Source organism: Ascaphus truei, chromosome 4 (assembly GCF_040206685.1).
Source record: "Ascaphus truei isolate aAscTru1 chromosome 4, aAscTru1.hap1, whole genome shotgun sequence".
NCBI classification, from domain to species: domain Eukaryota; kingdom Metazoa; phylum Chordata; class Amphibia; order Anura; family Ascaphidae; genus Ascaphus; species Ascaphus truei.
In genome coordinates, this window is record NC_134486.1 from 6,580,333 (window position 1) to 6,604,734 (window position 24,402).

General features: G+C 43.3%; 1 protein-coding gene across 2 annotated transcripts in view; it reads right to left on the reverse strand.

The window, feature by feature from the left end:
- The window catches only part of LOC142492542 (uncharacterized), a 177,004-nt gene that overhangs the window by 134,269 nt on the left and 18,333 nt on the right, over positions 1-24,402 (reverse strand). The window contains exons 2-8 of one of the 2 annotated variants that reach the window (XM_075595244.1): positions 21,051-21,206; positions 20,354-20,503; positions 17,712-17,846; positions 15,576-15,710; positions 14,614-14,763; positions 13,962-14,114; positions 9,294-9,757 (exon numbers count right to left, since the gene is read on the reverse strand). In XM_075595244.1, coding sequence (XP_075451359.1) covers positions 9,642-9,757; positions 13,962-14,114; positions 14,614-14,763; positions 15,576-15,710; positions 17,712-17,846; positions 20,354-20,503; positions 21,051-21,206 — 995 coding nt within the window. In that variant the 3' untranslated portion in view covers positions 9,294-9,641. Of the gene's footprint in view, positions 1-9,293; positions 9,758-13,961; positions 14,115-14,613; positions 14,764-15,575; positions 15,711-17,711; positions 17,847-20,353; positions 20,504-21,050; positions 21,207-24,402 lie in introns of those variants that run through there. The other variant, XM_075595243.1, reaches the window with a different exon arrangement.

Sequence of the window (24,402 nt, forward strand, 5' to 3'; positions counted from 1 at the left end):
ATGGTAATGGCGCTTGGAATCCTGGAATCTTACGAAATCTTGTGAAGCTTGAGGAATCTTAAGATGTTTCTTGCATGAATCTGATTCTCGATGGGCTGCAGGAATTCTTATAGAGTTCAAAACCCCTATACCTAACCAGTGCAGCAAATCTCTCTGTGGGAATAACTTTTCCCACCTATCCCGGAGTTGCCAATACTTCACAAACATGGCAGAGGGGGCTTCTCATTCTGCTAAGGGCATGCGCAAACATACTGTAGCACCTTTTCTTCTTAGTTTTTGAGACCCAGCCCCTCTACCTGGTGATGCTAAGTCTGGGCTGGCCACCATTTGCCAAACTGCCCGGGATTTACACTAGGATGGGGGTACTTGAGTATCCCCTCCCCACCTAACCCGTTAGGGACACTGAGCCCTTTCAACTCCAGACTTTTATAGACATTGTGGCATCAAGCCAGTGGGATGCCTTAGAAGTCCAGAGCTGCACATCCTTAGCTCATTTAGAGTGAGTCACTACACGGATACTAAGTGGGGGCTACAATAAATGAGGGTCCTGAATGAAAGCTCAAATATGCCTATTATGTTTAATACACTATTTGACTTTCATTCATCAATTTTTATAAAAAATTATAAAAATTACGTTATGATTGTTTTAAATTTTTAAATGTTCTTACCTTTCACATTTCAGAGCGCTAGGAGCTTCCTAACAAATGTTAGCAAACAGCCGCTTTTATTATTTAAGTGCTGGACTTACAGTAGAAACATTTTTACTCTCGCCACCTTATACCTGGTGGGAGAGACTCCAAACCCCTATTCTGGGTTCTGGAGGTTTGGGCATATACCTGGAGACACTGGAATGTGATTTCTCCCTGCCTGGTCTTACTTTTCTGTCTGTGCTGAAGTAGGGAGATCTGGTGGTGAGCCGCTAACTGCTTCATCGGGAGGATTTTTTCCGGTGGTCTGTGTCTTCATGTCTCCAGGGATCTGATAGGATTCCTGGGTACATGTTTTGGGGTAACCAGCAAGTCTGGCTCCCTTGTACCCAAACACACCCTGACACATTTTACTGAAAAAACATCCCTGAAACTCACGCCCTGTGAATCTCCGCTGGTTGGCCCTCCTGAACATTAAAACACAGACATATATCTTTATTACAATACAGTGCACATACCATGACTGGGTTGCAGAGCTGACATTTCAAACTCCCCAATATGGCTCAGGGGCACCCTCCAGGTGTCCCCAAGGATGTCCATGGGCCCCAATGGGTTCCATGGGTTGTCCCAGCGAGTGTCTGGGGTTCCCTATGGGTGTCTAGGGGCCCTCGGGTGGTCCCCCTGAGTGTCTCGGGGCCCCACTTGGGTATTGATTGTAGTAGACCATGTGACCGAGTAATTTGGGGGAAAGGATGTGACATCATCCAAAGGGAGTCACATGGTCTACTACAACCAATCAGATTGAGGATTTAGTTCTCACAATCTGATTGGCTGAAGTACCCTGTGAGGGCAGCCATTTTGGATTTGGTGACGTCATGTTAAAGGGAAATGATGCACAACCATTCTGATTGGCTAGCTTCAGTCCCTTCATGACGTCACATAAGAAAAAAAAGGCACATGGTTTTCACAGCCAATCACATAGCATGGGAACCATTTTCCGCTCAAATGTAACGTCACATGCCTTATTTAAGGATTTGATGGCTCATTTGAGCTCAAGAAGACGATGGGTCAACATTGTGGATTTAACATGGGGTTATTGCAATAGCAGATGAAGAAAGAAGATAAAGACAGAAGATAAAGAAATTAAAGAAATAATCACAGATGAAGAAAGAAGAAGATGATGGGATTTTAAAGAAAGAAGAATTTGGTTATCTGTTCCTGATCTACACCGTGAATGCCGTTGGATTGTGTTTTGTGATGTCGCCGGACGGGAGCTTCCCGATTCACCGGGATTCGGAGGGCAAACACTTCTATAGGTAAGATAAATATTGAATGTATGTACTTTTATTTTTATAGGTTTTTTGATTGGATTTTTTTTGTGTTTTTAAATGCCCATTGACTGCTCATGTATTAATCTGTGCCTGTTAAGGGTACAGCTGAATACAGTAATAGCCAATACATTTTTTGGCAAATGATTTTATTCTTTTGACTGTTATATTTTCTATGTATTTTTATTGTTTAGATAAATTGTTTTCAATTATGATGCCTTGAATTTTTTTTCCAGATTTTTTTGTGTTTTTAGTTAATAATGTATTTTGTTGGCTAATGGTTTAAATTGGTGTTGTCTAGTGGTTGTATTAATTAATTGATGTAGACGTTACTGCTTTTAGGTATTAAATGAATTATTTTACTAGTGGTGTGATTTTTCTAATTGGTTGGTTAGTGTTTCTATTTATTTAATTGATTGTCCAGTGGTTTTATTAGTTTAACTGATTGGCTAGTGGTTTTATTTAGGCACAAGATTGGTTGCCTATTGCGTAACATTTTTGTTTTGGGGGTTTAGGTGCTTGTTGTATAGGTTTTATTCTTCAGTATTTTGGACATTCATGCTTTGGTATTAGGGTGACCATTGACTGATATAGTAGCTAATCATGCCCATATTATATGGGTATGATGTACTACTATGGCAATCAGTGGGTACAGGGTGGGTATAGTGGGTCTGTAGTGGGTGGTTAGGCCTCCCAGTTGGGTAGCATGGCAGGGTGGGTTAACCTCTTAATTACTATAGCGGTTAATAACCACTAAGGTGATTAAGGAGCTAGGGGCCATTAGATTGTATTGTTTATATATTCTTTCTTGCAATGGAGGACACGGCCCTGCAGTATGCTGACGAGGATGCCCTTCATGTTGACAGGGGTAAGTAGAAATTTTTTTATTTACTTTATTTATGCTGCCTGGCTAATGTTGTGTTTAATAATGGGCAAATAATCTATTATCCATATCTGGATAATAGTTATTTTGCTCATTACTGTACTGTTTGAGTTTGGTGGGGAGGGGGGGCAGAGTTGTATTTATTGAAATGTAGGCCATGTTTATTTTTTTTTAAATACAGAAATGGTACTGCAGGCCAGCAGGGACACAAGGGGACCACCCAATGACACCCAGATGCCCATGGGGAATACCTGAGGACCACTGGACACCTTAAGGGACCAGCCAGGGACCCCATTGAGACCCCCGGACATCCGCAGGGACAACCCAAGTGCCCACAGACACCTGTGGGAAACACCCGAGGGCCCCGAGACACCTGCGGGGTTGACCCGGGGACCCCCAGACACCAATGGGGACTACGTGTGGACCCCGTTGTTGCCAAGGTCACCTGCAGGGACCACCTGGAGGCCCACGGACACTCGCAGGGACAACCCGAGGGCCCCAGACACATGAGGGAAACCTCCGGGGTACACCATGGGCCCCACAGACACCCACGGGGACCCCTGCTGGCTGTGTAATTAATCCTGTGTGCAAAAAAAATAAATAATGGTTTTATGTGGGGGCACAAGGGGTTGGGTTGTGTATTGGTGATTTCTACATATTTAAATTTAAATGTTATGACTAGTGAAAATGAGAAGAAGGTCCCTAGAGCAGAACCTTGTTGATATGTGGTCCGGGGACCCTCTGCTTCCCAAAATACAGGCCCCGTTATGGGAAGCCGGTAACTCCTATGCATGTAAATGTCCCGCGTCACGTGATTGCATAACGGTGCATGATACCTGCTGGTTACAGGAGGGCTGAGTCGTCCGCCGGTGGTAGTTGGGACACAACATTGTAGGCTTCTGGGGTTCATACCACACATATCTCCTTAGCAGTGCATCGCCTCCATCTGTCGTAGGCTCCTGGAACTGAAGGTGATTTCCCACAGCAGAACTATTACCTCTCCCCCTGTAAGGTCATGCACCAGACAGGAATTATAACATCAGGAATGGTTTATTGTCACTCTGTATAATACAGGAACAAGGCAGAGACTGCATCGGGCAGAACTATCAGCTACCACTGATGGGTGGTCCTTGGACCATCACTACAGGCAAAGGGCACCCACAGCCATCCTAGCTCTTTCCTGCCTCCCTAGCAGAGGCAGAGGTATGGTCCACAATCACTCTACCCCAAGGGGAAGAGGACTAGTGAAGGCCCCAATCTCAGGCTCCCCATTGTGTGACCTGCCTTCATCAAGTGGGTGAAGGCAGTGCTAAATGTGGGCGATACCTGCCCTTAAGTACAGACAGAAGGAGGGCACCAGGACTGGCTCATGATTGGTCATGCCCAGGCCTGATGTCAGCACCGCCCGCTGTCACTCAAGTGCAGCTCCTCGGAGGGGGAAACTCCATATCAACTACTGGCAACCTGATGGTACCAGGGCTTACGGCCAGGAGGGAAGCAGACTAGTAGCCTCAGATGGCATGGCTATATATATATGTGTACTGACTGATATGTGTGGTTGATTTCAAGTGCTGGTTGTTTAAAGTGTGTGCAGTTAGAACCAGAAGGAAAGGGAAGTACTGGGTATACTAGCAGGGGTGGCTGTTTTTTGGGAGTGTGCAGTGGGTTAATCTATTTTTAAAGTGTGCTGTAATTTGAAGCCTGTAACTTTTTTTCCCTTTCTCCTGCCTGAGGCAGAGTGGGTGTGGTTGGTTAATTGGTTGGCCTAACACACTTGCAGTGGGTGGGGTTAGTTAATTGATAACCTAACACACCTGGTGGGTGTCCCTATTTAAACAGAGGCTTCTAACGATTCCTGAGCTTGCGTGTACTGACTAATATGTGAGGTTGATTTCAAGTGCTGGTTGGTTAAAGTGTATGCAGTTAGAACCAGAAGCAGTTTGAACAAGGTATAGTTTATTGAAGTACAGTTTACTGTTAGTACTTCTAAACTTCATAGTTGCTAGAATGAGCAGGATTGAAAATGCCACTCAATGCACATCTTGCCACATGTATGTGCACTTGGAGCAGCTGTTCCAAGGGGCAAAAGTGTGAGCGGGTGGTCTCTTTAGAGTCAGAGATTGCTGATCTTAAGAGGCAACTTGCAATATTGAGGGACATTTGTAATCTTGAAAGGGAATTAGAGCTCACTGAGCAGGCCCTTGCTTCGACTAGTGGTGCAGATGGTGGCGCTGTTAGTGAGGAGCAGGTAGGTAGCTTGGTTGCTGTTAGTGAGGAGCAGGTAGGTAGCTGGGTGACAGTTAGAAGGGGAAGCAGGGGCAATAGGGAGAGGCAGGTCATTTCTGAGCTGACACATCCCAATAGATTTGCCATGTTGAGTGAAGATATTGGGAATATTGGGGCAGAAATGGCAAGGCTGGGGGAGACTAATTCCTTTAGCAGCCAGGGGAATAGTTTCTCCAGCACAGTGGGGACTCAGGATGCTCAGATACAAAGAAAGATTGTGGTGGTAGGGGACTCCATTATTAGGAAGGTGGATAGGGCAATCTTTTGCCAAAACCGCATGAACCGAACAGTTTGTTGTCTCCCGGGTGCTCGGGTTCGGCACATTACGGATCGGGTAGACAGATTTTTGGGGGGGCTGGGATTGACCCGGCGGTCTTGGTACATGTAGGCACCAATGACAAAATTAGAGAAAGATGGAGGGTCCTAAAAAATGATTACAGGGATCTAGGCCAAAAGCTTAAGGCAAGGACCTCCAAGGTAGTATTTTCTGCCATGCGCTACCGCAGGGAGACTGTCAGAGATCAGGGAGGTTAATGCATGGCTAAGAAAGTGGTGCAGGAAGGAGGGGTTTGGGTTTTTAGAGCACTGGGACTCCTTTTCTGAGAGGTGCCATCTATATTCTAGGGGTGGATTGCACCTCAATGAAGAGGGATCTTCTGTGCTAGGGGGGAGAATGCTAAAAAGGTTGGAGGAGATTTTAAACTAGGATGGAGGGGGGAGGGGAATGAAACAGATAATGAACTAAATGGAATAGATGAGGATACAAGGTGGTATGGAGGTAGAATGGGGGCAAGTGCGAGTTTGACAAGCAGTGAGACACCCATAGTAAATACAGATAATACTTGAAAACTTCTAAAGACTAAACCAAGAGGGAGCAGAAAGGAAGGAGCAGATAAGATAATAGTACAGGCTGAAAAAAACCTGAAATGCATGCTTGCTAATGCAAGAAGCCTGACAGATAAAATGGGGGAGCTTGAATTAATGGCTACAAGGGAGCAGTATGATATCATAGGCATTACTGAAACATGGTGGGATGAAACTCATGACTGGGCAGTTAATTTAGAGGGTCATTCCCTTTTTCAGAAGGATCGAACAAATAGAAGGGGAGGCGGAGAATGTTTATATGTTAAACCGGATCTAAAACCTATTATAAGGGATGATGTCTGTGAAGGGAATGATGAAAATGTAGAGACCATGTGGATAGAAATGAGCAGTGGAGGTAAAAGTATAAAGAAAATGTTTGTGGGAATATGCTATAAACCACCAAATATCTGTGAGATTGAGGAAGCTAAAACACTTTTGCAAATGGAGAAGGCATCAAAACTGGGTCATGTTTGCATAATGGGGGATTTTAATTATCCAGACATAGACTGGGGCAATGAGATTAGCGTTACAACAAAAGGGAACAGGTTTTTGGGGGTGCTTAAAGACAATTATATGACCCAAATTATTGAGGAACCAACCAGGATAGGGGCAGTTCTGGATTTGGTCATATCAAACAAAGTAGAAGTAATAACAAATATTCAAGTCCTGGAACATTTGGGTAACAGTGATCATAACATGGTCTCATTTGAAATAAATTATCAAAAAACAGATTACTTGGGTACAACAAAGACCTTCAACTTTGGAAAGGCAGATTTTAAAAACGGTCTAATCTAGTAGTAATACAATGGGATGATGTCTTTGCAGGGAAAAATGTAGAAGATAAATGGGCAATCTTTAAAACATTGTTAGAAAAGCACACTTATCAGTGTATACCCTTGGGTAATAAGTATAAAAGAAATAAGTTAAAACCAATGTGGCTAAATAAACAGGTAGGGGACGAAATGGACAAGAAGAGGAAGGCGTTTAGATTCTTTAAGTCAGAAGGGACAGAGACATCGTATCAGAATTATAAGGAATGTAACAAAAATTGCAAAAGGGCAATCAAATTAGCAAAAATGGATAATGAAAAAAGGATTGCAATAGAAAGTAAGGACAACCCTAAAAAATTCTTTAAGTACCTTAATAACAAAAAAATAAGAAAAGAAGATATAGGACCATTTCAGTGTGAGATGGGTAGGCAGATTATTGGAGATAAGGAAAAAGCTGAGGTATTAAACACATTCTTTGCCTCTGTGTTTACCAGGGAAGAATCAAGTTCAATAGTAGTGCCGCAGGAGGAAGCCACAACCTCCATATTAATGAACAATTGGTTAACTGAGGAAGAAGTTCATAAGCGACTTGAAAAAAATAAAGTTAATAAGGCACCTAGCCCCGATGGCATACATCCAAGAGTTCTCAAGGTGTTAAGCTTAGTAATAGCAAAACCATTATATTTAATATTCAACTACTCAATTTACACAGGCTCAGTACCACAAGATTGGCGTAAAGCAGATGTGGTGCCTATATTTAAAAAGGGAGCTAGATCACAACCGGAAATTATAGACCTGTAAGCCTGACTTCAATAGTAGGGAAACTACTAGAAGGTTTAATACAGGATAATATCCAGGAATACCTAATGGAAAACCAAATTATTAGTAATAGTCAGCATGGATTTATGAAGGATAGATCATGCCAAACTAACCTTATTTGTTTCTTTGAGGAGGTAAGTAAGAATCTAGACCAGGGTAATGTAGTTGATGTGGTCTACTTAGATTTTGCAAAGGCTTTTGATACGGTTTCACACAAGAGGTTGGTGTACAAAATAAAGAAAGTTGGACTCAGTAATAATATATGCACCTGGATTGAAACTGGTTAAAGGACAGACAACAGAGGGTTGTCATAAATGGAACTTTTTCAGGTTGGGCTAAAGTCGTGAGTGGAGTACCTCAGGGATCGGTACTGGGACCCCTGCTTTTTAACTTGTTTATTAATGACCTTGAGGTTGGGATCGAGAGCAAAGTCTCCATCTTTGCTGATGATACTAAATTGTGTAAGGTAATAGAATCAGAGCAGGATGTAATTTCTCTTCAGAAGGACTTGGAGAGACTGGAAACGTGGGCAGGTAAATGGCAGATGAAGTTTAATACAGATAATTGTAAGGTTATGCATTTGGGATACAAGAATAAAAAGGCGACTTACAAATTAAATGGAGATATATTGGGGGAATCCTTGATGGAGAAGGATTTAGGAGAGCTTGTAGACAGCAGGCTTAGTATTAGTGCCCAATGTCATGCAGTAGCTGCAAAGGCAAACAAGATCTTATCTTGCATCAAACGGGCAATGGATGGAAGGGAAGTAAACATAATTATGCCCCTTTACAAAGTAAAACCACACCTTGAATATGGAGTACAATTTTTGGCACCAATCCTAAGAAAATACATTATGGAACTAGAGAGAGTGCAGAGAAGAGCAACCAAATTAATAAAGGGGATGGACATTCCAACTTATGAGGAGAGGCTAGCTAAATTAGATTTATTTACATTAGAAAAGAGGCGTCTAAGAGGGGATATGATTACTATATACAAATATATTCAGGGACAATGCAAGGAGCTTTCAAAAGAACTATTCATCCCACGGGCAGTACAAAGGACTCAGGGCCATCCCTTAAGGCTGGAGGAAAGAAGATTTCACCAGCAACAAAGGAAAGGGTTCTTTACCGTAAGGGCAGTTAAAATGTGGAATTCATTGCCCATGGAGACTGATGGCAGATACAATATATTTGTTCAAAAAAAGGTTGGACATCTTTTTAGATGGGAAAGGTATACAGGGATATACCAAATAAGTATACATGGGAAGGATGTTGATCCAGGGATTAATCCTTGGAGTCAGGAAGGAAATAATTTTTCCCCTTAATGGGGTAATTTTTTGCCTTCCTCTGGATCAATAAGTATAGATATAGGAAAAAGTATCTGTTGTCTAAATTTAGCATAGGTTGAACTTGATGGACGGAAGTCTTTTTTCAACCTCATCTACAATGTAACTATGTAACTATATATATATATATATATATATATATATATATATATATATATATATATATATATATATATATATATATATATATCTCACTACCTTGTGCCACAAATGAAATAGAACTAATCAAGGAGAGTCTTCTTTCTGCTTTTCTTTATTATAAAATAAATGAGGGCATAATTTTCTCCATTATTCTGCATCATCCATCGGGTCTGAGGTGACAACTCCCAACAGGAAATAAAACAAATCTGAGTGATTACAAAGTGTCTTTATTAAATGCAGCCGCATCTACAGACAGAGTAATATGCGCAGAACAGATACCAATCCCCAAGCAATGACCCCACAGGCTGAGAAACAAACCAAAATAATATCCAGGAAGTAATGTAACACAAGGATACTCCCATTTCCTGCACGAGGGGCCTGCAATGCGCTGCGTTACACTGTGTCACAGGCCTCTCTGACAGGGAAAGGGGGTTACTTGTATTCCCTGCTGGGGTTTCCCACCGCCGCTATCAGATCCCATCAGGGACTCCGACCTTCGGAGGCTTCCGCTAATTACGTCACTTCCATGGGAACGGGCTGCGTTGTGTAGCATGTTCCTCACTTGTCTCTGTTGGGTCTGGTGGGGGTTTTGGTGGGGGCGGTGGTTTTGGTGGGGGCGGTGGTTTTGGTGGGGGTTCCGGTTGCGATTTCATTAGGTTTCTTTAAAATAGGGTCTGTAGAAACATACAGTGTTATTTTATGTCATTAAATTCCTGCTTATCTTGAGTTGTAAATAACTCAACGGTATTGAGCCCATATCCTTATCAGAGCTCAGTGATCCTCTCCCATATCCTTATCAGAGCTCAGTGATCCTCTCCCATATCCTTATCAGAGCTCAGTGATCCTCTCCCACATCCTTATCAGAGCTCAGTGATCCTCTCCCATATCCTTATCAGAGCTCAGTGATCCTCTCCCACATCCTTATCAGAGCGCAGTGATCCTCTCCCATATCCTTATCAGAGCTCAGTGATCCTCTCCCATATCCTTATCAGAGCTCAGTGATCCTCTCCCATATCCTTATCAGAGCTCAGTGATCCTCTCCCATATCCTTATCAGAGCTCAGTGATCCTCCCCCATATCCTTATCAGAGCTCAGTGATCCTCTCCCACATCCTTATCAGAGCTCAGTGATCCTCCCCCATATCCTTATCAGAGCTCAGTGATCCTCTCCCATATCCTTATCAGAGCTCAGTGATCCTCTCTCACATCCTTATCAGAGCTTAGTGATCCTCTCCCACTTCCTTATCAGAGTTCAGTGATCCTCTCCCACTTCCTTATCAGAGCTCAGTGATCCTCTCCCACATCCTTATCAGAGCTCAGTGATCCTCCCCCATATCCTTATCAGAGTTCAATGATCCTCTCCCATATCCTTATCAGAGCTCAGTGATCCTCTCCCATATCCTTATCAGAGCTCAGTGATCCTCTCCCATATCCTTATCAGAGCTCAGTGATCCTCTCCCATATCCTTATAAGAGCTCAGTGATCCTCTCCCACATCCTTATCAGAGCTCAGTGATCCTCTCCCACATTCTTATCAGCGCTCAGTGATCCTCCCCCACATCCTTATCAGAGCTGAGTGATCCTCTCCCACATCCTTATCAGAGCTCAGTGATCCTCCCCCATATCCTTATCAGAGCTCAGTGATCCTCCCCCACATCCTTATCGGAGCTCAGTGATCCTCCCCCATATCCTTATCAGAGCTCAGTGATCCTCCCCCATATCCTTATCAGAGCTCAGTGATCCTCTCCCACATCCTTATCAGAGCTCAGTGATCCTCCCCCACATCCTTATCAGAGCTCAGTGATCCTCTCCCACATCCTTATCAGAGCTGAGTGATCCTCTACCACATCCTTATCAGAGCTCAGTGATCCTCCCCCATATCCTTATCAGCGCTCAGTGATCCTCCCCCACATCCTTATCAGAGCTCAGTGATCCTCTCCCACATCCTTATCAGAGCTGAGTGATCCTCTCCCACATCCTTATCAGAGCTCAGTGATCCTCCCCCATATCCTTATCAGAGCTCAGTGATCCTCCCCCATATCCTTATCAGAGCTCAGTGATCCTCCCCCACATCCTTATCAGAGCTCAGTGATCCTCCCCCATATCCTTATCAGAGCTCAGTGATCCTCCCCCATATCCTTATCAGAGCTCAGTTATCCTCCCCCATATCCTTGTCAGAGCTCAGTGATCCTCCCCCACATCCTTATCAGAGCTCAGTGATCCTCCCCCATATCCTTATCAGAGCTCAGTGATCCTCCCCCATATCCTTATCAGAGCTCAGTGATCCTCCCCCATATCCTTATCAGAGCTCAGTGATCTCTCCCATATCCTTATCAGAGCTCAGTGATCTCTCCCACATCTTTATCAGAGCTCAGTGATCCTCTCCCATATCCTTATCAGAGCTCAGTGATCCTCTCCCACATCCTTATCAGAGCTGAGTGATCCTCTCCCACATCCTTATCAGAGCTGAGTGATCCTCTCCCTTATCCTTATCAGAGCTGAGTGATCCTCTCCCACATCCTTATCAGAGCTGAGTGATCCTCTCCCACATCCTTATCAGAGCTGAGTGATCCTCTCCCATATCCTTATCAGAGCTTAGTGATCCTCGCCCACATCCTTATCAGAGCTCAGTGATCCTCTCCCACATCCTTATCAGAGCTCAGTGATCCTCTCCCACATCCTTATCAGAGCTGAGTGATCCTCTCCCACATCCTTATCAGAGCTCAGTGATCCTCTCCCACATCCTTATCAGAGCTCAGTGATCCTCTCCCACATCCTTATCAGAGCTGAGTGATCCTCTCCCACATCCTTATCAGAGCTCAGTGATCCTCTCCCACATCCTTATCAGAGCTCAGTGATCCTCTCCCACATCCTTATCAGAGCTCAGTGATCCTCCCCATATTGTGACACATCCCACTGAGATTCTGCTATCTGCACACATCTTGCAGTGAAACTTCACTCTCGCATTCTATTGTAACCACCAATTGACTAACATTGGCACGTTAGTCATATACTGTACACTTGTTGCTTTTATTTAACACTGTCTGTGTATACAAAGATACTGTATATCACATTGGGGTCCCTTATATTCATCCCATGAGAAGTGTTCTTGGCTGTATAACAATTTGTAATATTGCGTGTGGAGCTGAGTGAATTGTAAGGAGCTTGTGCATCAACTTTGTTCAATTTATCACATGTCATCAGCCAGCGCAGCTCACACCCCCGAAAACCTAAGTGTTTCCTCACGAGGGACACAGAAATGCCGAATTTGGTACTGTACTTCTACAAATAACTCCAACTATTACAGCTCCCCCAAAACAAGAGTTTATTAATAAAACACAAATGTTCCCAGCACTGAAACGGAAAGAACAGATAGTAACTGGATCAGCCAAATGTAAGTATTTAGTGGTTCAAAATGATGCAAAAAATGTTCAAACAAAGACCAAAAAAGAAAGCACTATGTGCCAGGGCAGGGACAAGGACAGGGAAGGGGACAAGGGAGAGGGGAGAGGGAAAGAAAAGGGAAAACACGGGGAGTTAAAAGTCCAGGGCCAGGGGGGCAACGTCACGTATCGGGGTATAGGAACCCCTTCTACAGGCCCGTTCCCAGGTAGACCGTAGTAACCTGCTACTTCCTTAAACCCTGCAACAATGTCCCTGGGAGACACAGTGACAAGCTATCACTGAATGTCCCAACAGAATGAAGGTAGGCTGTAGAAAGGTAAGTGGATCATAGGGATGTGAGGTGTCCCTGGAACAGTCAAAGGGTCCCTAGGTTAAAAGGGGGTGCCCAGTTATTGCCCAGATCACCCAGAACCTGGTATAGGGGTTCTGAGGTGCTCCAACTATAGATAAGGTTGTGAGGAGTTTTAAAAGTCTAAGGGGTTTATGCACAAAGCAGTGAGGCACAGGACTCAGACCGACTAACCCTAAGTGAGTAACAGGGAAACAGAAAGGGTCTGAACCTATAAGGTATATATCAACACTATATAGGCTATGTAAGTAGCAGTGGAGTTAGCTGGCAAAGCAGGGTGCCAGTGGACATGTCCTGCATTTACTGGACTCAAAGCTCTCCAGTGTGGGGCATTAACCCTTTAGCACCCTGCCTTGCCAGCTAACTACAACCCTGCCTTTCACTATTTTCAGTCAGCACACAGCACTTCCACTGCAGCAAGGGATTCTGGGAAATGACATGCAAATGAGCACACAGTGCCACTATTTGCTTCAAAACCATTTAACATGGTCCCCTATAAGCTTTTGCTTGCTGCATCTCACAGCTTTGAGCACAGCCCGGGTTAAGATGCATAGCCAGCAAAACCACCCACAGACACCTGATTCGAACTTTATGGGTCTCCTCAGTGTGGGGTTGGTTATACTGGAAATTTCAATCATACCCTAGCCCCTCCTTTCTTCTAGGCTGGGGGATGTAAACAGTTTTGGTTCTCACCAGTATAACCATCTCAACCATTACCTGATGAGACTGGAAAGATTGAATCAGCTTTCTGTGAGCAAGTTTGCTGGCTATAACCCAGGGTGTACTGAAAAGCTGTCTCATACGGTAGACATAAGTTTATAGGGGTCCATGTTCTAATGGATTTCAAGCGAAAAGTGACAATGTGTGCCCATATGCATGTTATTTCCCAGAATCCCTTGCTGCAGTGGAAGCCCTGCATGCTAAGAGATGGTGGGGGAAAGCAGGTTTGCAGACCTGTCTGACACATGTGAATGTGCTCACACGTGACGTGTTTATTTGCTGCACACGGTACGGCGGAGAGATTTTGTCACTTTTTTTCTCTCCATAACTTATTGAATGTGTGATACATTTTCATGAACGTCACAATAACTATGTGGTTGTCACTGCGCTTGCGGCGTCCATTTACCTGTGATGGGGTCTGTGCACACCGGCTCACACCCCGGGGTGCAGCACTTCTTTATCCCGGGGCACTGGCTGTCACTCTCGCACATGGGCGGGGGAGGCGGGAAGGGGGGTTGGGCACATCTTGTCACTGGTATGGGACAAGCACCAGGCTTTTCTGTAATATTAAACAACGTCAGACTGCAACGTCTGTCAGAATCGCTGTGGGAAGAGGATGTACAGTATGGGACTAAAGCCAGAGTTTTTATATCATTGTTATGTCACTTACTTAAATGCAAACCAAGCAGAATCTGTATATCAATAGATAGACAGATAGACAGGTAGCTGGGTGTTTAATGCTGAGACTACAAGTGCTAGAGATGCTGTTACATGGCCGGGCGCCTTATTGCAGCTCTCACATATGGGATTGGAAGAGAGACAGAGAGGATTGTGTTGTATGTTCCCATCTCAGTCAGTCTTTCACATCTACATGTATACAGTACGGTGGCTTTGTACTATCTGAGATGCCTTGAAGAGCAATAAATAAGATAGATATATATATCCAGAGATCCCAGTACATACAGTATGTGAGAGATACAGCAAATATTACCAATCCCCCTCTACCTCCTGAGAAAGACATGTTCACACCCAGACTTTGCAATCGTTACAAGTGTTACCTTCCAATGCCGGCACACACTGCATCTTGTTAGCAGACACACAGCACTTCTGGTTACGCGGACACTGAGAATCCGTGCTGCAGAGGGGAGCGCCAAGGACTGCGGCACAGGGTAACTGCTCCAAAATAACAGGGCAGAACCCTGCGTGCTCTGCAGAGAGGGACAGACAATATCTCAAGTGAATGTTCCAGACTGTAAGTGTATTCCCAAAACTTTGAGGAAGCTGAGGAAATATTATGGGAGCTCAAGCTTAATCTCAGAGGCAGAATTTCTGTGGGATCACAGGGCCATGGACCATCCTACTCTGGTGACATGTAATGACTAAGGCTTAGTCCATAGAGACTGAAGCCGTGTGGAGGCACGCTGAGGCTGAGGGAAAGCGGGTGCTTTCCCTGGCCTTAGAGCGCACGCCATCCGTGGGTGTGTCGGGGGGCGGGCCAGTGACGTCACGCAGCTAGTTCGCCCTCATTGGGCAAACCGCTCACGTGACCGGCCCTGCGCTCCGGCGAGCTCAAAAACTAAAGATTTCTTAAGACACACGCTTCCGCAGGCGTGCAGAAGCGTTCGCGAGCCCCTGCTAAAGCTGCTCTCATTGCGGCTGCAGGGGCTCAGTGCCAAGCAGCAGCACACCTCCGCACGGATCAGCGCCCAAGCGCTGACCATGCCCGAGGCCTAATGCAGGACAAAAGAGGGTAAAGGTTCAGCACCAAAGTGAGCAGAGATATGTTTAATGGCTTAAAACTAGGTCATTAATTTAAGGGCAATAGCCACTTCTGACTTTATTTTGGCAAAATCAAATTAAAATATGTAACCCCACAGTATAATAGAGTAATACTATCTGTGTGTGATGAAGTGTTAACAATAGTGACCTGAGTCAGAAATGCATTTTTATTACCAAATAATTCTTAGGATGGTTGATCCCACTTCATACACCAACCAGAAACGTGACATTGTTCAGTTACCTGTTTCTGGGTCCACACACTTGTTCCCACAGGATTTACAGCACTTCTTCTTCCCAGCACACTCACTGTCCTTCTGGCACTTTGTATTAGGCAGATGTGCTGGACACTTTGTAGCTGGACACTGCCCTGGTTTCACTGTAACAGACACAAAGTAATCCAGTATACAGTGTGAGAGATGTATGTGCACAGAACACTTCTAGAGAGGACATGCACTGGGAGTAGCTCTGCAGCTGTAACACCTATTACATAATATATACAGTACTAACACATATATCCCATCCTGTTATAATGTCATACCACATGCACTGGAACAACATCAGGTATTTCATTCTATCCCCAAGGATAAAGACATCACTAATAAGATTACCTGAGAGGTTTTATTGAAAGGAGACAATATATATTCAGATAAAATGTAATAGAGTTTGTGGGAATCTGCCTTAAAGTTGGATCAGGACGGTCTTGATTTTTATTTACAATACACATTGTCATATTCATTTTAATTTGTGTCCAAACACGAGCAGCTGTTTAATTGTAATTTGTACTTTATTCTCCTTGTGTTGTAATTATGTAAGATGTACATACACTGTTGGCTCTACATAAATATAATTATACATACTGTACATACAATTGAATTTGCTCATATTTATAGAAAGATGAGGTTTGTTTATAGGCAACAATACCAATGTTAATCCTGACGGGACTTCTCCTGTGTTATTACATAGTAGGGGAGGTTTAAAAAAGACATACCCGGTGTGTCTCGTATGTTAAATTCAGACGACAGATACTTATCCTATATTTCTATTTACAGGGGAAGGCAAACAATATCATGACTAACAACTAACATGAAATAGATGGAAGCATTGAGCTAGTATAATGATAATGCTAAAATGATATTTGAAATAAGTCATCCAAAGAAAATTTGGCATATGATAAAAAACAAAGAAAAAAGAAATAAAATAGATACAATGCCCAATCATGTACAATGTACTGTATTCAACATTGATTTTCTGGAATTTGAACTATCTAAAATATATATATATAACCTCCTATTATATTATATTTCCACTAATTGGAGATCTTTGGTATCCTCTTTCAGGTACCACCACATGGTCGTTATGTAACTCTCCGCTGTGACGTCAATATTCCGGGAAGCGGATTCAAAGCTTTCTGCACTGGAGGTATTTTCCCACAATGGGATTTAGCAAAAATAAAAAAATAAAAATTATCTCTTTGGGGGAAAAAAAGAAGAAGTCCCGGTAGAAAAAACAATTTGTTGAATATAAAATAGTCATGAAAATGTCAACTTATTTCAGGTGGCCAGTGTCCTTTCTACTCATTGGCGTAATAGCGGTGAACTTTTCCGGTGAGACGCTTATCGATCATGTAGAGGTACCTGAAGGGACACACCTGTAGGAGGACGCCAAAAATCTCCAATCGGTGACTTACATGTGGGAAACGTGAATGTAGAATATATATATTTTTAGAATAATGTTCTAGACGTCATTGAATAATGTACATTCTACGTGGTTGAAAATTGTATCTATTGTATTTGCTTTTTTAATTGTTTTTTTATCATATACACATCTTTCTATAGGTTTTCATTTGTGTTAGAACAGTATTTTATATTATTTATTTTCAAAATTGGCCATACTGTATATTTCTTCTTTTTTTCAGGCTGCAGAGTATTCGTACCAAGAAGCGTAAAGATACCGTACGCCATTTGTACACATTCCAAAACTTTGAGGAAGCTGAGGAAATATTATGGGAGCTCCGGCTTAATTTCAGAGCCAGAATGTCTGTGGGATCACAGGGCCATGGACCATCCTACTCTGGTGACATGTAATTACTAATGCAGGACAAAAGAGGGTAAAGGTTCAGCACCAAAGTGAGCAGAGGTATGTTTAATGGATTAAAACGAGGTCATTATTTTAAGGGCAATAGCCACTTCTGACTTTATTTTGGCAAAATCAAATTAAAATATGTAACCCCACAGTATAATAGAGTAATACTACCGGTGTGTGATAACGTGTTAAAAATAGTGACCTGAGTCAGAAATGCATTTTTATTACCAAATAATTGTTAGGATTGTTGATCCCACTTCATACACCAACCAGAAACGTGACATTGTTCAGTTACCTGTTTCTGGGTCCACACACTTGTTCCCACAGGACTTACAGCACTTCTTCTTCCCAGTACAATCACTGTCCTTCTTGCACTTTGTATTAGGTGGATGTGCTGGACACTTTTCAGTTGGACACTGCCCTGGTTTCACTGTAACAGACACAAAGTATTCCAGTGTGAGAGATGTATGTGCACAAAACACTTATAGAGAGGTTGTGTACAAATGTTCGCACTGGGGATAGCACTGCAGCTGTAACACCTATTACATTAACATATACTAACACATATATCCCATCCTGTTATAATGTTCATACCACATGCACTGAAACATCAGGTATTTCAATCTATCCCCAAGGATAAAGACATTACTAGTAAGATTCACTGTAAAGTTTTATTGAAAGGAGACAATATATATTCAGATAAAATGTAATAGAGTTTTTGGGAATCTGCCTTAAAGTTGGATCAGGACGGTCTTGATTTTTATTTACAATACACATTGTGTTATTAATTTTAATTTGTGTCCAAACATGAGCAGCTGTTTAATTGTAATTTATGCTTTATTCTCCTTGTGTTGTAATTTTGTAAGATGTGCATACACTGTTGGCTCTTCATAAATATAATTATACATACATAAAATTGAATTTGCTCATATTTGTAGAAAGATGAGGTTTGTTGATAGGCAACAACACCAATGTTAATCCTGACGGGACTTCTCCTGTGATATTACATAGTTACATAGTAGGGGAGGTTTAAAAAAGACATACCCGGTGTGTCCCCTATGTTACATTCAGATACTTATCCTATATTTCTATTTACAGGGGAAGGCAAACAATATTCACGACTAACAACTAACATGAAATAGATGGAAGCATTGAGCTAGTATAATGATAATGCTAAAATGATATTTGAAATAAGTCATCCAAAGAAAATTTGGCATATGATAAAAAACAAAGAAAAAAGAAATAAAATAGATACAATGCCCAATCATGTACAATGTACAGGCATACCCCGTTTTAAGGACTCACTTTACACTCGCTAGTAAGGACATATCGCCAATAGGCAAACGGCAGCTCGCGCATGCGCCTGTCAGCACGTCCTGAACAGCAATACCGGCTCCCTACCTGCACCGAAGCTGTGCGCAAGCGGGGAGACTATAGAGCCTGTTACACATGCGTTATTTACATCAGTTATGCACGTATATGACGATTGCCGTACAGTACATGCATCGATAAGTGGGAAAAGGTAGTGCTTCACTTTAAGTACATTTTCAATTTACATACATGCTCCGGACCCATTGCGTACGTTAATGCGGGGTTAATGCGGGGTATGCCTGTATTCAACATTGATTTTCTGGAATTTAAACTATCTAAAATATATATATATATATATAATTTCCTATTATATTTCCACTGATTGGAGATCTTTGGTATCCTCTTTCAGGTACCACCACATGGTCGTTATGTAACTCTCCGCTGTGACGTCAATATTCCGGGAAGCGGATCCAAAGCTTTCTGCACTGGAGGTATTTTGACACAAAGGGATTTAGCAAAAATAAAAAACCAAAAAAAAGTCTCTTTGGGGGCAAAAAAGAAGAAGTCCCGGTAGAAAAAACTATTTATTGAATATAAAATAGTCATCAAAATGTCAACTTATTTCAGGTGACCAGTGTCCTTTCTATTCATTAGCGTAATAGCGGTGAACATTTCCGGAGAGACGCTTATCGATCACGTAGAGGTACCTGAAGGGACGCACCTGTAGGAGGACGCCAAAAAATCTCCAATCGGTGGCTTACATGTGGGAAACGTGGTTGTAGAATATATATATTTTTAGAATAATGTTCTAGACGTCATTGAATAATGTACATTCTACGTGGTTGAAAATTGTATCTATTGTATTTGCTTTTTTAATTGTTTTTTTATCATATACACATCTTCCTATAGGTTTTCATTTGTGTTAGAACAGTATTTTATATTATTTATTTTCAAAATTGGCCATACTGAATATTTCTTCTTTTTTTTCAGGCTGCAGAGTATTCGTACCAAGAAGCGTAAAGATACCGTACGCCATTTGTACACATTTCAAGGTGAAACTCGCTGATTCATAAAATCAGAAGGTAATGGGACATAATGTACAAACAGAGACGTTGACGACAGGTAATTTGTAGTTTCAGATCAATACTTCCAGAATACCAGAGATAGTGAAATTATTATTGATTGGCACATAACTGACAAGAGGGCATTTTTGTCAATCCCAGGAACGGGACACTACAAGGAAAATAAACAGGTATTTAAATATTGTCATGCTATGGATTGAGTCACTAGAAATGCAGCACACGTTATTCTAAACTCACGAGCAGTAACGCTCATTATCGCTAATGTCAGTTTTAACACACGGTTTCTCCATTCAAACAAATGAAGTCACCGGTATCAAGTTTGCACAATTTGTGATAGAAATCACTTGATTTCATTACTGTTAAATCATTCACATTAAGAACAAGAAGCGCTTGATCTGAATACTGTGTTCACGAGGAACCTGGATGGTGAACGTGATTCACACATAAAGGTTAACAAGCGTGACATGCGCATCACAGGAGGTTGGTGTATGAGTCACTTACAGGTCTATCAGTCAGAAGTGAGGAGAGGATAATGGTCCCTTACCTCGCTCAGTGGGGGTGCACTGGTGTCCGCAGTTGAAGCAGCAGCACCTGTCGGATCCGGGACATTGGTCATCAGTGTGGCACTCATCTCGCAAGGGTTTGACATTCCTACAGGCTGAGGAATTAAAGTATGGGCAGGAACCCGTCTTATCTGCAGGGAGAGGACACAGTGACATTAGAGAAGGAGCCATGGAAAACAGCTCAGCCCGTGCAAAGCCTGAGAACATTTGTTTTAAGATCCAGTAGTATTGTTTTATTTATTGTGATGGTGAGGGGGTAACCAGGCTCTAAATAAAGGTTAAGCCCGTTATTGTTTGCCCCTGACACGAGTATAAGGGTTCAAGAGAGTTAGCTCTTGAGCCCAGTAACTATGTATGCTTTACATGCTGTGTGAAATAAAAGTATTTTTTGTGTTTTTCCCTTTCCGGGCATGTCAGCGAGCAGGGATTTCCGGGCATGCCAGCGAGCAGGGATTGCTGGGGCATGAGTTTCAAGGGGGATTTTGGGTGGACTTGTTGTCAGAATGTGCCTACTGTAGGTAGTTGGGGTCCATGAAGGTAATGAAGAGGTTAACTCCATCGGCAACCCCCCCGCAAGGCCAAAACACCCACGGACAAAAAAAACAGTCTTTTTTGTGTTGGACCCACTCTATTTATGGCTGTGCATTGGAGTATTTTTTCCTCTCCTCCATACCGTACCTTCCAGTGGCAGAAGGCAGCGTTTCCTGCAGGCGGAGTAACAGCATTTCATTGTCCCGTTGCAGTTACTGTCACTCTCACATTCTGAACCAAATTTCACCAGGCGGCAATCTGGCTCATCCACATCCCGGGGACACGTGCCGGGTTTTTCTTTAGCTACAAAAATCCCAGAAATAAGACAAATAAGAAAATCAGCTGAGATTTTAGAGCAATTTATAAACAGAAAGTGACCGGGACTTGTAATCCCAGAGAAAGACAGCGCCAGTGCCGCGATTCACCACAAAGCCCGTTACAGACGCAGCGGCCGTTATCCGAACATTTCGCCATTTGTGTTCCTGGGCGCGCCCAGGTCGTGCCGGAGGATCTCCTCTAACTTTCCCGCGTTAAGACGCGTGTTCACTAGTGTTTTTACTAGTGCCGGCGCTGGCGCATTGCTGGATTGGAATAGGTGTGACTGGTGTGATTGGCGGGATTCACGGCAGCGTTCACGGAAGAATACCGAGTGAATGCCGCGTGGAGTACCGCAGAGTTCACGAAAACGGCTCCGTGAAATGTTGGGATAACGGCCGCTGCCTCTGTAAATATCAGAATTACATTTATTATATTGTACGTGTATAAGAAGAGGGCAAACCAGGAAACCTGCAAATATATTCTAATCTAAGCAACACAGATATAGTAAGTTATGATGCATTTTAAGGGACAAACACACGGTGCATAGCTATAGCCTTGGGCCCGCACTCTTGGGAGCAGGAGAGGAACGCGCTTTGGCTGCAGACCACGGAAGTAAGAAAAACTTCCAGGTCACACCACTAGAGCGCGCTCCTCTCCTGCTTCCTGCTCTGCTGTGTAACAGCTGCTAATTTCTCTGCCGGCTCCTCTGTTTAAGGCTTATTATAATGTAGTATACGCTGCTGCACGTGCGGGCTTGCGCACGGCGTTGCGCGTGCATGTGGCACGCATTAAGTTTCTAAGTTGCGAGCGGTGGCGCGCGGCTACATGGCGTGGCTCTGACATCACAGCATTAGGCCGCACTGTGATTGGCTAGCAGCGTCACGTGGCGCAGCAACAGCGCAAAAATACAAATTTCTTGCATTTGCTCTGATCTGCTGCTCCAACGATCACGGCCATGCGCGCGCGTCTCAACGGTAGCAACGTCAGCCTCACACAGTCAATTATCATTGACGCATGTGCACGGTAGCGCACGCGCACGCACGATATTAAAGGCCTAACATTGGACCACCCACAGGTAGGCATGGGGGAAGAGGGGAGAGAGAGGTGATGATGGTGGTGTGGTGGGAGAGAGGTGATGATGGTGGTTGAAGCGGGGACAGAGGTGATGATGGTTAGGGAGAGGGAGAGGGAGAAGTGTTGATGGGGGAAGAGAGATGATGGTGGGGGAGAGAGATGATGATGATGATGATGATGATGATGATGATGATGATGATGATGATGATGATGATGATGATGATGATGATGATGATGATGATGATGATGATGGTGGTGGTGATGATGATGATGATGATGATGATGATGACGATGATGATGATGATGATGATGGTGGTGGTGGTGGTGATGGTGATGGTGATGGTAAAGGGTGAGAGATGTGATGATGGTGGGGGTGAGAGGAGTGAGGGGGAGAGATGAGGAAGATGAGAGGCAAACGATGAGAAGGGGAGCGATGAGGAGGGGGAGAGATGGAAAGTTGGGGAGGGGGCGAGATGGGGAGCAGCGGGAGAGATGATGATGAGGGGGAGAAATGATGAGGAGGAGAGGGAGAGATGATGAATATGATGGGGAGGGGGAGAGATGATGAGGGGGGTGATGAGATAGAGGATGGGGGAGGAAGAAAAAAATTGCAGTCAGTATTTATATTAATGTGGCCCTGAAATTTGTTTTGCCCGGGGACCCATACATGTCTAGGTACACCACTGGACAAACATAAGAGTTTTTAACAGATAATATGATATTGAACAGAGCTTCCCAAACATCACAAGTTCCTTCTTCAAGTGTAGAGATGGGCAAATGGTCTGATGTGTACCGAAGAAACAGCGGACGTCTCAAAAACTCTGCACACTAAAATGTAATCTATGAATAACTCCAATATTGGGCTCTTAAAAGATATTACAAGTAACCTATATTTCTCCAGGCGCAGCAGGGATACTGCTTACCATTTTGTAGTACACACTGCTAGAAATGCACAACTCCACTGTTGTGATACTCTGGCGTGTCCTGGTTGTTGGTCAAATTTGAAATGAACATTTATTGGACAAAACAAACTGGTAGTATATTGGAAAACTGACGCATTAAAAAAAGAGAATTTCAATGCATGTAAAACAGAAACTAAAATGAAACGACCTCTGTCTTGAAGAAACATAGTATACAAAATTCAAGGACCAGGATTTCTTAAAGCATGATGTGGGATATTGTGTGATCTGGTGATAACTGGTATTAAAGGGAATATCACATTGTCATTTGATGAGTTATGGCTAATGGATCTTTCCAAACGCTCACAGTCATTCATTGAATGGCAAACACATCTGCCAACTAAGGAAGTCCTTTTTCCTTATCTTTGAAATGTATCATTGTGATGATGAATGGGTAACAGTCAATCAATAAAGGTATTATGCCCGGCTGCTTACCTCTGAGCCATATTTGGGGATTTAGAGTGTCAGCTCTTGAACCTATCTGTCGTACATGAAATGCATATGATTGTATGACAATAACGAATGTATGTGTGTTTTACCTTTCCAGGAGTGCAAACCAGTGGAGATTCTCAGGCTATGAGTTTCAGGGGGGAAGGGGGGTTGCGGTAAAAGTGTTGTCGGATTGTGTCTAGGGGCTATGAGGGTTTTAAAGTCTAAGGCAGGTTTGCAGTGTGTGTAGGATATGGCTAGTGGGAATAAAAGAAAAGAGTCCCATTCTACCCCCTCATAACCAAAGTCTTAAACGGAATAAAAGTGTAAAGTATATTTTATTAAAGGGTTACGTTTACAATGTATTATGCCTGTGCACTGTAAAATAAGCTGGGACTTTCCAAGCCGGTATTCTGAGTGAGCCAGGGGGGCTACCAAACTGTGGTGCCACTGTGTCTACTCGAGGTCCAGACTTGAAAGCCACAGATGCTGCCAGAGGTGTGACGAACATTTGGGCAGGATAGCTAGGTGAAGTACCCGTGTCCTGGTATCAATGCAAGCCGTTCCGGCTAGTATTCACCTTCCCAGACCTGGAGGCACCTAGCCCCGTGGGTGGCTTCTGCATAACAAGTGGCCAAGGTGGCAAACACGCCCACGCCCTTGTTTCATTCAGAAGATATGCTTGCCCGGCTTCAGAAGACTGGCAGCCATCTGATTGG